Below are 14,258 nucleotides of genomic sequence, written 5' to 3'. Positions count from 1 at the left end.
GAGAGAGAGAGAGAGAGAGAGAGAAAGAGAGACTCTTTCTAAAGTGACCAGAGACATCATACTTACGGTGTACTATTTTGGCTTTTAATGTTAACATTTCACTACAATTGTTGACATTCCATTGATCGTGAGTAGAATTTGCACTGAATCCTGTGTCATCTTTGGTTTTCTACTCTGCTTGGTAATGTCAGAGACAAATGCAAACAAGATTATCAGAGATCATTTTTCTGTTTTTAAGAAGAGAGGTTTGCAAAGTGGACCCCTCAGATACTGAGACACGAAGGTGGCATTTGTGCCCAGTTGGAGGAGAAGTGCCACCACCTGGTCTCCAGCAGTGAGCCCATGTGTCCTGTCAAGTAAGTCCTTGATGGCATCCACTCAGCTTAGAACTGAAGTCTGACCTGCCTTCTTGTTCTTTTTCTGTTATTTGAGTTTTAATTGAGAAATGCTCCCAGGTACCTCCATAGCAGAATTAAAGGTGCTTGAGCACCATCTTCTGCAGCCTCCTCTCCACACCTTACTGCTCTTTGCCAATTATTGTAGCACTCATGAAGGCCCATTTGCTTTTGTTGAGACTTAGGCTTGTAAATCATGCATCAAATAATCTGCTATAATAATCTAAAAATTGATGCAGAATCCAAGGTGCTTTAGTGGCAACTGCATTGAGGACTGTTCTCGTTTTATTGAGGAAAAAAAGAGTTTGTCCCTTTCAGACCCCATAGTCAGTGTATCTGTGTGTTTGGGCTTGCTGGTGGGCTTGTGTCCACTGGGGCTGCTCCTTTGAATGTAAGCTTTCATGGGTAGCTCCGTTCTGTCTGTCAGAGTCACTGTTGGCCAGGTCCTCTGAATTCTCATGCTGATTTCCAAGTGCCCAGCTGCGCCAACAGCACCACAAATATCTCTGAAGTTCAATTACGGCCTCCAAACTCCGGAGTGGTTTTTCACCCAGACACAGTACACAGGGCTGTGGAAGGCCATCAGCTACACAGGGGCCTCCTGAAATTATGGCCTAGAACTAAGATTTATTTGGGAGTAGGGAATCAACCATTTCATACTTGACCTAAAAAATGTGTCCTTGCTCAGGAAGGCTGCAGCTGTCAGTGCCTATCCATTCTCTTAGATCCCACGGTCAGAAGCCTCACAGTCCTGGGGAGCGTGTGTTTCTCTCTGTCCTAAGTTGCTAACAAAGCACCATGGTATCTTCCCACATTTTGTGAGATCTGCAAGTTCCGTTTTTCCAAGGCAGCAATAAGTTTTCCTTAGCTCACTAGGAATAATTTGTGGTTGTGTTTTATTGTAATTATTTTGTCTTGTGGAGGAATTAGGAAGCAGAATGATAGACAGAAAGCAGAAGTAAATGAGAAAAAGAAAAGGTCATTTTTTTTCCCACTGAAATATTAAATTGGCTTGGCATTTCTTTGAAAAGCACTTGGATCTAGGGACCAGGACACGGCACGGTCCTTTTATTTTGAAGCATAGATACAAACACATTTTCTCATCTAGTCCTGTTGTGTACTGAAAATTCAGGATCCCCAGGCAGAGTCTCTTCAGGCTACTTCTCCATTAGAAACCTTGTTTGGAGTTGCTGTAATTAAGTCAATCTGGCAACCAAGAAATGGTTAAGAAATGAGTTTTTAAAGATCATGGGTTAGCTTTGCTTTTTGATGACTTGTTATGATTTGTTTTCAAAAGAAGTACAAGTATTGGTTATGGTTGGGGCCAGGAGTCCAGGTGGCCTTGTAAAGTAGGGCAGGCCATGTGTCAGGATCAGTTTCCTTCTCTGCCCAGCAGCATCACTTCAGCTGGCTTTGTGGTACTTTCTCTGAGGTGTCTAATTTGACAGTCTTCTTTGGCTTGTAGTGACAGCTTGTTCTAAGCAGAAAGAATCACAAAGACATTCCAGTTTCTCTTTTTGTCTTGGGGTAAAGCCACAGGGACTTAACTCTCTCAGCCAGGTGCCTGCTCCTTCCTTGTGTTTTTATTTATTATTAGAGTGACCATACAGAGACAGTTGAAATTCTGGGTTTCAACGCCCGTAGCCCCTAATCTACCACAAGAGAATCTCTCTGAATCATTTCCTTTCCTATTAAGTAGCTGGAGGGTAAAACTGCTGCTTTCAAGAGCTTCAGTCGGGGATTTACATACTAGTGTGGAAATAAGGCCACAGCTCAACTTACTCCTAAGCCTTGTGGCTTTGCATGTTAGCTGCAGGTAGAGGGCACAGGCTGCAAGTTTTAAAGAGAAGCTGCCTGTGAGAGCAACGGGATATGGAGGCTGCAATGCAGGTACCACTCAGCACCAGTACCACCAAGGCTAGTGAGACTATCTAGTGCCAGTACCACCCATGCTAGTGATGTCACCCAGTGCCAGTTCCACTCTAGCTACCGAGGTCACCCAGTGCCAGTGCTACCTAGGATTGTTAGGTTATCCAATTCCAGTACCATCCAGGCTAGTGAGGCCATATTGGTTCAATGAAATGGTGTTAAACACATTGAAGGGGGGACTTCACTGAAAACATACCCCATAATAGCCAAGGACACTAGAAATGGAAACGAGCACTTATTTTATTTTCAGGGGACTTAGGCCCTGGCTGATGTGCCCCAATGTCCATCAGCAGGTATAAATGGATCCTTTAGTTTCACAGGTATATGGTAGGCAGAGATTTAGCCTGTTGGTCTTTATTTTGACCCTGTAAAATTTGAGCACTTTTAGTGGAGGGGTTCATGCTAATTTTCATTATTTTTAGCAAACCCCTTCAGTGATGTTCTATGATCTTTTACTTAGGTATAAAACGATGATTAGGACCACAACATGGTGCAAAGGAGAGCGAGTCCTGAGTCTGCAACCCAAAGAACTGATAGTAGCCCTGGACCTGCTGTCGAGGGCCTATGTCGACACAGGCCAGTTGCAGGGGCCCCATGTCTTCATTGGTAAGATGAGCCTGAGGAATTAGATGTTTCCCATTGAAAGTTCCTTTTTCCCCAGGAGAACGAGGCAATTTCAAATCCCAGAAGACCAATTCCGGTTAGTCATAAGCTTTCTGTAGCTCCTTGACTACAGAAATACTTTTTGGCTGTGTTATATTGGTGTTGGCAGGGATTGTTCTGCAAGTTTGAGTTTAGGGGAGCCATAGGGATGGGTTTCTTTCTTAGAGACACATGAACCAAAGGAATCGCTCAGCTCAGCTGTGGCACTGCTGCTCCATAGAGGTGGGGCTGGTGGAGCTATGCTCTGGTCCCTGGTCATGGCCAAGGACTCAGAGTGTGTTCTGAGCTGTGGTGTGGGACTGACTTTGAACCACTGAACGTTTGAGTTTTGGGTCTAGGGTCTAACCTATAAAAAGAACAAGAGAATATTTTAGGGAAAAGTATTATTTTTTTACCTTCTTTTTAGATATTTTCTTTCCCACTGATGGGTCTTCCTTCCTTCCTTCCTTCCTTCTTTCCTTCCTTCCTTCCTTCTCTTCTCCGCACCCCCACCTTTTGAAACTCTCAATTATCTGTTTGGTAACAGATCAATTCATTTCCTGTATGGTGTTTGATGTTGAGGCAGTCTGTGTTAGGCTTCTGGAGAAGTCTTGAATATGTATGTATTTTCTAAATTGTTTCACAGTATGGCTAATGGAGGGACTCCTTTATTGCCTTGGGCAGTGGAATGTAGGCCTCCTCTGATTTATAGACAGTTTCCCTCAAATGAATCCAGAGAGGTTGTCAATGAATATGTTAAAAATCTCTTAAGAGGAAGTTAATGTTTAACAATCTTGAAATGCTTACGAATTGAGGGTTGGAGAGATGGCTTAGCAGTTAAGAGCACTGGCTGTTCTTCAAGAGGATCAGGATTCTATTCCCAATACTTATATGGTGGCTTACAACTACATATAACTCCCATTTCAGGGTGTTCAATGCCCTTGTCTGGCCTTTGTGGTCTCTGGGCACACAGGTGGTACACAGACATACCTGCAGGTAAAAACACCCAAGAAACACATAAGAAATTAAATTTAAAAATGCTTGGAAGTTGAGAGAGGAAAATGGCAAATTAATGTAAGCAGGGAGACCCTAAACATCCCTAACTAGTTTAAATAAGCTGTGTGTAGTGGGGACCCCAGTGGACAGTTCTTTCTTGTAGCAGCTTGCTTCCTGCCTTCAGCACCGTGCACCAAAACCAAGCCATTTCACCTCTCTGGTGCCTACCTGCAGATGCAGGATGTGTGTGTGTGGGTGGTCTTTCTCCATTCTTTTCTTTCTTCTTTTGGACCCGTGCATGTGTAGGCTTGGGTGAGACTCTATTGTACTGGGTGACCTTTATCAGGCTCTCATTCAATTTCAGCTGACTCCGTGAGTCTGCTTTTGACTCGTCCTCTTAGACATTTGATGGTTACTGTGTGGCAACCAAGCACTGAAGTCAACACTCTTGCCACTGCTGAATGACTAGAGTACACTCTTCCTGTAGTCTTTGCTTGAATTTCCTAGCAGTACATTTCATAGAAACGGCACTTATAGCACAACAAATTGTCATGTGTTTCTAATGAGGACTCGGGTATGTTTTGTTTTTTAATCGCTTGGCAAAAGGACCCTGTAATAGGACTGGGGTTCAGATTAGGAATGTCAAGATCTCAGAGTCAGGCCTTCCAGCATCTTTGCAATTTCTCTCCTAATGGGAAGCAATTCCTTAAGCACTCCCTGAGACTGTGTCTCTACTGGTAGAGGGCTTTGTACACTCTGAGGTTCTTAGGATATCAAACTAAAGCCCCTCCCCCGGCAGCACACAGTAAGGCTAACCCCTGGTTAGAACTTCACATTTCAAACTCTATATTTGCATTCAATTCACATGTATTGCATGCCTGGATTTTGGTCACTATCCTCAGATTTGTTTGCAACCTTGGTATCTGCACCACCCACATGTTGTTGATGCCATGGCTCTGCATCTGTCTACAGAGGTCAGAATGGAGCCTCCTGGGCAGGTCTTCTCCTACGGTGAGCAGTATGAACAGCCATATGCTGAGGTTCTGAGGGGGAGGAAAAAGATGGCTGAAATGTTTAATTAGTTTATGTGTGTGGTTTTTTTTTTTGTAACAAATGAGAACAAACTTAATAATCATCTTATAGTTCTGTAGGTCAGAAGTTTGACATGGTCTCATGGGCTAACAACCTGTATTTCTGTCCCAGGAAAATCTGTTTTCATGCCTTTTCCAGTTCCCAGGAGCACCCATATTTTTGGTTTGTAGATCCTTCCTCCCTTTTCAAAGCCAGTTGCCCTTCTCTAGTTCTTCCTTTGTGTTTACATTCCCTTTGATTCTTCTCTTCTATCTCAAGAGACCACAGGATCTGCTGAGCCTACATGGATATTCTGGGACAATGTTCCCTGTCTATTACTGCCTCCATCCCCTCTGCAGCCCTAATGTGCCTTTACCACACAAACTAACATACCCATTGATTCTGGGACTAAGATGTGGATAGCTTTCAGGGACCATGATTCTCAGTTCCAGTCCCACCAAGTCCCGTGTGAGTTAAGCAGAGTTCTTGTGAATGTGCACATGTGCATATGAGTGCTCAAGTATGTGGAGAGCACAGGCCAGTGTCAAGTGCCCTCATAAGTCACTGTCCATCTTACTTATCTATCATGTATGACTGTTGTATGTATGTGGGCACATCTGTGTCACAGGGTGTGTGGAGGTCAGGGATAGCTTGCAGGGGTCAGTTATTTCTTTCTACCAAGTAGGTCCTGGGGACTGAACTCAGGTCTTCAAATTTGGTGGTGAGCAGCTTAATCTGTCAAGCCATCTTACCAGACCTTCTCTTTTCCCTCGGAATCAGGAACTCATTGACTTAGCTGGACTTACTGGTCAGAGTTCCAGGCATCCTCCTGCCTTCGACTTCCCAGTGAAGGATTAACAGATGCCTGCTGCCATTGCTGGCTTATGTTGATGCTGAGGCTCTGAACTCAGGCACATATGCTTGTGAGGTGCCATGTGGTTGGAATCCTGAAGCATGTAGTCTTTCTAGACTGCCACCTCCCTTCTGGCAGTGAACAGAGGACTTACTACAGCCATCTTTTTACCCTGCCTAGTGCTGGTGTCTGTTGGTTGGGCTCCGTGGCTGTAATGTGGAAATCCTCCAGAAAGTCACTTGCTCAAACTTCTTGTACTAAATATGGGAAACTAAGGCTGCCATAACTCTTACCTCCTTGTGTTTTTTCCCTCAGAAAATTGAGAAATTAATGCTAAATCTTTAAGGTTCCAGACTTGATTACATGTTGAGTCTATTACATGAGTGAGTAGTTGGAAAAGAGAGAGGGTATTGGATATATCTAAAGCAGTAAGCAATGTGGGCAGAGTGGAGGGCCATAATATACAACAGGAGGGATACCAGTGAGGAAGGGGCTGGGAAGGGGAGGAGCTGGCTATGCACATGGTGAGTGGTGGGGAGAGGGGCTGGAGGGGGTGCTGACTGCGCGTGCCGGGTGGTATCACTAAGTCAAGAGTGATAGTCACACTCTGAGGGTGACAGCTGTCCTAGCAGTTACTGGTTCTTTAAGTTTAGGTTTGCATCAATTCAGGTGGAAGATTTCCCAAAGCCACATGAACCAGAGACATTTTCTTTCCATGAGTCCATGTGTTTCTCCCCCAAGGCAGAGGAAGTACTTCTTCATGTGCTGTTAGTATACTGTGGAGGCTGGCCACTCCAGTCCGTGGCATCGCTTGGAAGCGTTCACTGTCTGGAGAAATGCAGAGAATTTGACTTTGCTTTTTCTGAACATTACCCAGCAGTACAACCGGATCCTTCATATTATGTCTCTCTCTCTCTCTCTCTCTCTCTCTCTCTCTCTCTCTCTCATAATTATAAGGGCTGTTGTTCTGTTGACAAAGAATTTAAGGTAGCTGACAATAAAAAGAGATGAAAGACAGTGGGACACCTTTAGAGGAAGAATAAAAATAGAACACAAAGCTGCACACGAGTGTCAGGAGAGACCTTGTGATGAGACAGCAGCTCTGCAGGGCTGGGGGACTTTGTCAAGAAGCCTTTTATGCCTTTCAGCCTCCGCCCTTTCTCTGCTTCTCATGTTCTCTTTAAGCTTGATAATTTTTGAACACAGTTTGAATATTCTTTACCCCAAATTCCAAAATCTAAAGTGCTTCTGATAGTTTTTGGACCCCTACCTGAGGCTGTGTCTAACCTCCCACAGTGACAGTTAAGACTCCCGCGCACTATAGTTTTGTAAGATGTTCCTCAATCAATGGATTTTGTATCTAAACAATCAGGGGTGGTTGCCAGAGAGCCACAAGATGAACTTGTCACTACAGAGCTAGCTACTACTGACTGGGAATACTTTCTTGACGCTGACAGAGATTTACTGAGTCCACAGTAGTTTCTGATTTAACTCTGATTCCTAAAGGACTTGGGAAATGCCTTTGCTGAAATATTTAAGGGCCAGTCTAGCCACAGAGAATCAATTACCTAGGTAACAGCTCCGACAGCCAAAAATTAAATGCTTTCTAACTTTGGGGGGTCTATCTTTTCATACACTAGTCACATCTTAAATCAAAGAGTGGATTGATTTTCACAAATCATGAGCGAAGAGCTTGAGTCATGAGCTGCTGTACCTTTGATGTTTTAGTGTCACAAAGCTAAGTGCATGCATGAACAAATTTTGTTGTTTTTGAGGCAGGGTTTCATGTGTCCCAGGCTGGCCTTAAACTTGACACAGAGCTGAGAATGACTCTGAATTCTGCTCCTCTAGCCTCTAACTCTCCAATGCTGGTATTATAGGCATGCACCATTACACCTAGCTTGTGGGAAGCTTGGGATGGAAGCTAGTCCTTGGTGTATGCTGAGCAAGCACTCTACGGATTGAGCAAGCACTCCACCCCACAGAGATTACAGCTAGGAGTATAGCATCTGGACTTCTCTGTGGATGAAGGCTATGCTTTCCCTCCTGTCAGCTGACTCACAGTGGCCTTTGAAACCTCATGGCTCTAACCAAATCTAGCCTTCTCTTCAGACTTATAGTTCTTTTTTTTATTAGATATTTTCTTTATTTACATGTCATATGATATCTCCTTTCCCAGTTTCCCCTCCTAAAAAAAGAAATATAATAAACAAAAACAAAAACAACAACAAAAACCCCAGTTCCCTCCCCCCTCCCCCTGCTCACCAACCCATCCTCTCCCACTTCCTGGCCCTGGCATTCCTCTACACTGGGACATAGAACCTTCAGAAGACCAAGAGCCTCTCCTCCCATTGATGACCGACTAGGCCACCCTCTGCTACATATGCTGCTGGAGCCATGAGTCCTACCATGAGTCCTCTTTGGTTGATGGTTTAGTCCCTGGGAGCTCTGAGGGTACTGGTTAGTTAATGTTGTTTGCCCTAAGGGGTTGCAATTATGGCCCAATACAATCAATGTGAGGGTTCCTCTTAAAGATGGAAATTATAAAACTAAATAATCCCGATTATTCAAAGCAACTGTGTTGCCCTTGGAAGCACCCAAAGTTGGGAGGTACACACAAGAGTCTGACCCACTGTGCACAGTAGAGTGCACAGTGGGGAAGATGGCCATCACCCCCCAGCTCAGGGTGAGTATGCTATTCCAGTCTAGCTGCTTATGATGGCAGGAGACCACAGAGAGCTACTCAGTCCCCATGGAAACACACTCTGGATGTGAAAAAACTGCCCAGGGGCATCCACAATAGTGTCTGGATTTGATGATTGAATATGGGAAAGATTCCCAGGTGGAGCAGTCTCATAGATCTTGATTTCCCATCTCTGCTCCCATTTTGAGATCCCCCAACTGCTTCTCTGGACAGAGCAATCTTGCCAGTCAGTCCTTTCGTGGGCTTTCATAGTTCCTGCCTTCAGTTACAATAAACTCTGAATCTGAGCCGACCCATGACTTTCAGGTCTTCAGAACAGCCTGGGTCTAATTCTTAGTTCATCAGAACTGAAGTGCTATTAACAGAGATGTTTCCATGTTAGTTGTGCTGATGCTTGTGTGGAAACAGGAGGACACCTGAATACAGCAAATATTTTAGCTGGGAGGTGGGGCAAGAGTCTCTTGAAAGCTTCATGGTATACTTGAAATCAAAGCAGGCTTGTTGGTTGGAATGTTTATCTGTGGCAGGTCTTCAGAGAAGTGATATTGAATTCATGTCATACCTGTGTGGGTAGCATGCCTTCCTGGGATAGCTGGTATCAGTTTTGTGAGGCTCGTTTTAGTGTTCTTCATATTAGAGTAACTATCCTTATATTGTTATCTGTGGTCAAGGATTCCCAGATTAGCCACTGAGGAGCATTATGTGTTCTGGTCAAAGTCCTACTGGAGAGGGTCTGTTACCTTTGTTGCAAAAATACAACGCAGGAATCACTACCACCAGCCATTGGGAACACTATGAAGCTGAAGGAAAGAGCAAAGCTAGTGAATTCCAGCAAAATATGCCTTTCTCTTTGAGAAAGAAAATGGGCAGATCAACAGCCAATCGTTATCCAAAGAATGATAATGTCAGCATCTATTTCTACATAACAGAAGCATGGTTATATTTTCTATAGGGTCATCTTTTATTGGTCTGAAATTCTCTCCAAGCTCTCCAGAAGGTTGCATTCCACTGGTTCTCTTAGCCATAGGCGTCACACTGACAGCTCATGGTGAATCCTCTGCTCAGTTCACTAACATCTGTGTTCCTTTTCATTTTAGCATCTCTCAAGAACTTCTGCAAGAATAAAGAGGTGGTTCCAACGCCTGGTAAGAGAATACACTATGAGTGATTGGTCATTTGCAGGACTTTTGCACATGACATAAGATGTGGGCAGAGGAGCATTTTGGGTCACTTCATCCATCTGAGTGACTGCAGTGAGGTCACTTTATTGCTAGCCATATCTGGATTTTTCTGCCTCCTCTGTGAGTTCAGTTTTGGATGTACTGGTCTCTCCTAACTGTGCATGCAGTTCACCAAGCTGTCCTCTGAATGGTGATCACTAGATCATTTGACAAATAAATTCTTTGACTTAGCATATGCTAGCACTGTATGCCAGTCAGTTCAGTTTAGGTAGACTTGTTATCACTTTATGCATTTGTTTTGAAAGTTCACTGCATTTACCCTGACACTATATTAAAAAAAAATTAGAGAAAATCTTCCAAGACTGGTGATTATACGTAGGACACCTCAGATAAGCATGTGACCCTGGTGTTCTGCAGGTGACAGCCTTAGCCACAGTTAGAAGCTGATTAGATGACAGGTTGAATTATGAAAGGAAGCTGTGTAGACTACAGGCAGTGCTGAGAATAACTCCTTGATCTCACTTATGGTTGAATTTGAAAGACAAGGTGAATGCCAGGACTTTGAAAATGTATTCCTATGTATCTTCACACAGGAAGCATATTTTTGCCGAACTGTTGTTTTGTATCTTCCTTTTGTTATATTATGTTAATATTTTGTCCATATAGACATTTTTATACCTTTATTATATTTTCAGTTTTGCTCATTCTAATGTCATGTGTCTTCAGAAAGGGTCTATGTGAATGGGATGAGAGAATTTCTGGGTTCAATCACGACTTATTCCTTTATGGTTTACTTATTGAATATGCTGAGTTTCTTCCATATGGCACTTGAGTACTTGTTTTCTTCTAAACCTCTAGTCCATACATTTATCTTCACTATTTAAGCTTTTATAAAAATGTATGTATGTATGTATGTATATATGTATGTATGTATTTCACTATTAAGCTTTTATAACAATGGGTACTATATCATATAAGCATTTATTTATGTTCACTATTTAAGCTCTTGCATGATAAAAGCATTGATTTTTTAAAATTCTCTCAGTAAGTTTTCAGCTATTTATCATGATATTCCTACAGTTCTTGTAGGCATGTACTTTTCTATTTTCCAAGAGAGAATTCACTGAAACCAAGAGAAGTAGTGGGGATTGTCCAAGGCTATTTCCAATGCAGGACTCCAATGTCATTATTGCCTTTTAACACAAAGCCAGTATAAGCTGCTCATTGTGGACTGGGTATGTGCTGACTGAAGGGGGAATGTTGGTGAGCATAATATAACCCTGCTGTTTTGAGTAAGCTCATATGTGTCAGGGTGCAACTTGGGTGGAGAAAGTTGCCTATGCTAAGTGGGAAGGTAGAGAAATTCAGCAGATACCCGGAGACAGACCATATTTAGAATGATAGACTGCCAGAGACTGGGAAGAAGGATGCTAAGATACAAGGCCTGTATAAAGGACAGTTGTTAATGATCAGAAGGAATTTGCCTGTCAGACACTAGGGAGAAGGAACTGTGAGCAGAGGGATTTGAGAATCCAAGGTTCATGGCAAAGCTACAGTGAATTTTGTGAGATTCGGCTCATTGGGTGTGCTTGGAGTCAAAGGCTGGTATGTGAAGAAGAAAAGGAACATAATGTGGTGAAGCAGGGCTTGGCTTTTTTGTCCTTTGTGTTAGTGATGGAGGAGGGCTGAATTGCAGTAAGGAATATCTCAGTGACTCTGCATGCAGAGCTTCCTTTAATGAGCACAGAAATCCCACTGTCTGGTAGAATTTCTTCCCTTCATGACTCCGGTGTCCTTGGTGCTATGATGTTGCCCATCAGCACCTGGCCTCTGAATTTGATGCCAAAGAGAAAGGCAGAGACAGGAATAAGTTGCATTAAACACTTAACCCTCTCAGTCCAGAAAGAATGCGATGTGGCTCACATTCCTTTGGTTGGAACTACTCATTTGGTCCACTAAGATGCAGGTGGCTGGGGATGCAGATCTGGTAGCCAGTTGATCATGGGTGCCAGGCCCTTGTTTGCTATAACATCATTTGTCTTGTAGATAATGCCAAACCAGGGAGGTAGTTGACTAAGTTTATGTATTATTGAGTAGCAAAGGGAACAGAGGAGTATTAGGGGATAACCCTAGTATTTTATCAGATGAGGAGACCTGGGCCAAGACAGTGGGGTCATACAGGTGCCAATAGGAATCTGGGAGTAGACCAAATGGTCTAGACTTGACACAGTGGAAATAAGCGGTTAGGATGAAAACTAGAGTTGAGGCTTCTGATTTGGAATTTGGCTGTTGCAGCTGAAGATGAGAGGGAGAATAGACCTTGATGAGAAGGTCAGAGTTCAACATAGTACATTTTATGCATGTCACATGGGCTACCCTGGTATCCTCCAGGTTCTGTGAGGTTCCTCTAGGAAGAGGCTTTTTTGTGTTATTTCCAGAGGATAATGGTCTTGATTTCCTCAGATCAATTATGGTTAGTTTATCTTTGGTGTATGTGGTTTGTCAGGAAGAGCTGGTGTACACAGGTTTCTTCTATGTTCTTTATAGGCTGTCTTGTTTGTGTTGAGCACAGGCTCCAGATTCTCCTGTGTTTTATTTCTTTCCTTTTCATTTAATAAAAGTGCCTTCCCTGTCTCAGTGACTTGTAGAAAAAAGTAAGGAAACTTAACCATTAATTTTCAATGAAAACAGATTATATGTGTGTAGTTACTATCTGGTGGCATTCTCTTTATCCCTTTTTCTTAGGTCTCTCTTATATTCTTTTAATACTTGCTTGAGATTGTGATTATACATGAGAGCAAACATGATACAATCAAAAGGGCATTTCAAGTTTAATACTCCATGCAAAAAATTTCACTGTCACTACTAAATAATATTATGGTAGCAACATTTATTTGTCTGTGATTAGATGGCTACTCTATTTATTGGTAATTTTTGTCTTATTTTGTTTACTGGAAAAAAAGAAAAAAACGAACATGACATTCTAGAAGAAAAACCCATACTTGCATTGCCAGAAACCCAAGTAGAAGCAGAAGTTCAAAGATATCCATCAATGGGACAAGAATCATTAGAAGAGTCATCATTAACTCAAGACCAAAGACATGAGCAACAAGAATCCTTTGTAAAGTCATCTTTGGGAACACCATCCCCAGAACGACCTGAAAAAAAGGAATCCCCTAGGCAATCATCCTTGGAACCAATATCTCCAGAGCAGCAACTTGAACAGCAAGAGGTACCTGAACAGTCATCCTTGGGATCACCATCCCTAGAGCAGCAACTTGAACAACAAGAGGTACATATTCAGTCATTCCTGGAACCACCATCCTTAGAGCAGCAATTTGAACAACAAGAGGTACATATACAGTCATTCCTGGGACCACCATCTCCAGAGCAACAACTTGAACAAGAGGTACATATACAGTCATTCCTGGGACTACCATCCCTAGAACAGCAACTTGAACAACAAGAGATAACTGTACAGTCATCCTTGGGACCACCATCCCCAGAGAAACAACTTGAACAACATGAGGTATCTGTACAGTCATCCTTGGAACCATCATCCCCAGAGAAACAACTTGAACAAGAGTCTCCTGGACAGTTATTCTTGGAACCATCATCCCCAGAGCAGCAACTCGAATGGCAAGAGATACCTGTATCTTTCAGACCACCATCTCCAGAACAATCTGAATGAGAGTCGTCTAAAGAGTCATCCCTGGGACAGTTTTTAGAGCAACCACCTGAGTAATGAGAATCTCTTAAATAGTCATCTTTGGGGCCACCATTCCAAGAATATCTACCCAAGCAACGAGATCCCAGTGACAGTCATCCTTGAGATAACAATCTCAGGAACAGATGACTCTGGGACAGCACATGAAACAAATACTATGATAACAAAATATCAACCATGTTGTGAAGAGAAACAGTCAGGAACTGGACAGGACCATAGGCAAATGAAAATAAAATTAGACAATTTATTTTCATATTATGCTGAGGTATGCCAGTAGGGTATTGCAATTGTCAACCTCACATTTTGATGGTCGGACTTAAAGTTTAAAAAATGAGTAATATTAAATTCATCTGGAATCCCTTTCTCTGTTTCATGATTGGAAAGGTGGGAGGGGACCGTATGTGTCTAGACTTAGTGTATCTGGCTGTCTGGAGCAGACTTTCCCTTTTAGCAACATCAGCCCTCACCTCATGTCTCAGTAGTATTCACTAGATTGAGTCTAGATCACATAATACATAGCTATCCATAGTTAATTCTCTCCACATAAAGCATATTCCAGTACATACACATGCACATCTTTATATATAAAATTACAAATGCATTTCATATACACATATGCCTTGTATGTGTCAGGAATAGACAGTTGAATGCGATGATTAGAATGGACTCTCAAGTCAAATTAATCTGGTTTGGCTTCTGCACTTGTTATGTGTTTGAACTAGCTAGTGTCTCACTTCATCCCAAACTTAGGCTAATGATA

At 42.6% G+C, this 14,258-nt stretch overlaps 1 protein-coding gene across 10 annotated transcripts in view; it reads left to right on the top strand.

Annotated features, from left to right (window-relative positions):
* Dcdc2c (doublecortin domain containing 2C) overlaps positions 1 to 13,858 on the top strand; it is an 83,050-nt gene extending 69,192 nt beyond the window's left edge. For 3 of the 10 annotated variants that reach the window (XM_031356306.1, XM_031356304.1, XM_031356307.1), the window contains 4 exons: positions 239 to 356; positions 2,785 to 2,930; positions 9,688 to 9,735; positions 12,735 to 13,858. In XM_031356306.1, the coding sequence (XP_031212166.1) occupies positions 239 to 356; positions 2,785 to 2,930; positions 9,688 to 9,735; positions 12,735 to 13,462 (1,040 nt within the window). In that variant the 3' untranslated portion in view covers positions 13,463 to 13,858. Of the gene's footprint in view, positions 1 to 238; positions 357 to 2,784; positions 2,931 to 9,687; positions 9,736 to 12,734 lie in introns of those variants that run through there. The other 7 variants (XM_031356305.1, XM_031356308.1, XM_031356309.1 and 4 more) reach the window with 4 other exon arrangements.
* The last annotated feature ends 400 nt before the right edge of the window (positions 13,859 to 14,258 follow it).

Source organism: Mastomys coucha, unplaced genomic scaffold (assembly GCF_008632895.1).
Source record: "Mastomys coucha isolate ucsf_1 unplaced genomic scaffold, UCSF_Mcou_1 pScaffold6, whole genome shotgun sequence".
NCBI lineage: Eukaryota > Metazoa > Chordata > Mammalia > Rodentia > Muridae > Mastomys > Mastomys coucha.
Note: the sequence above shows the minus strand (reverse complement) of the source record. Positions and strands in the feature narration are given on the sequence as shown.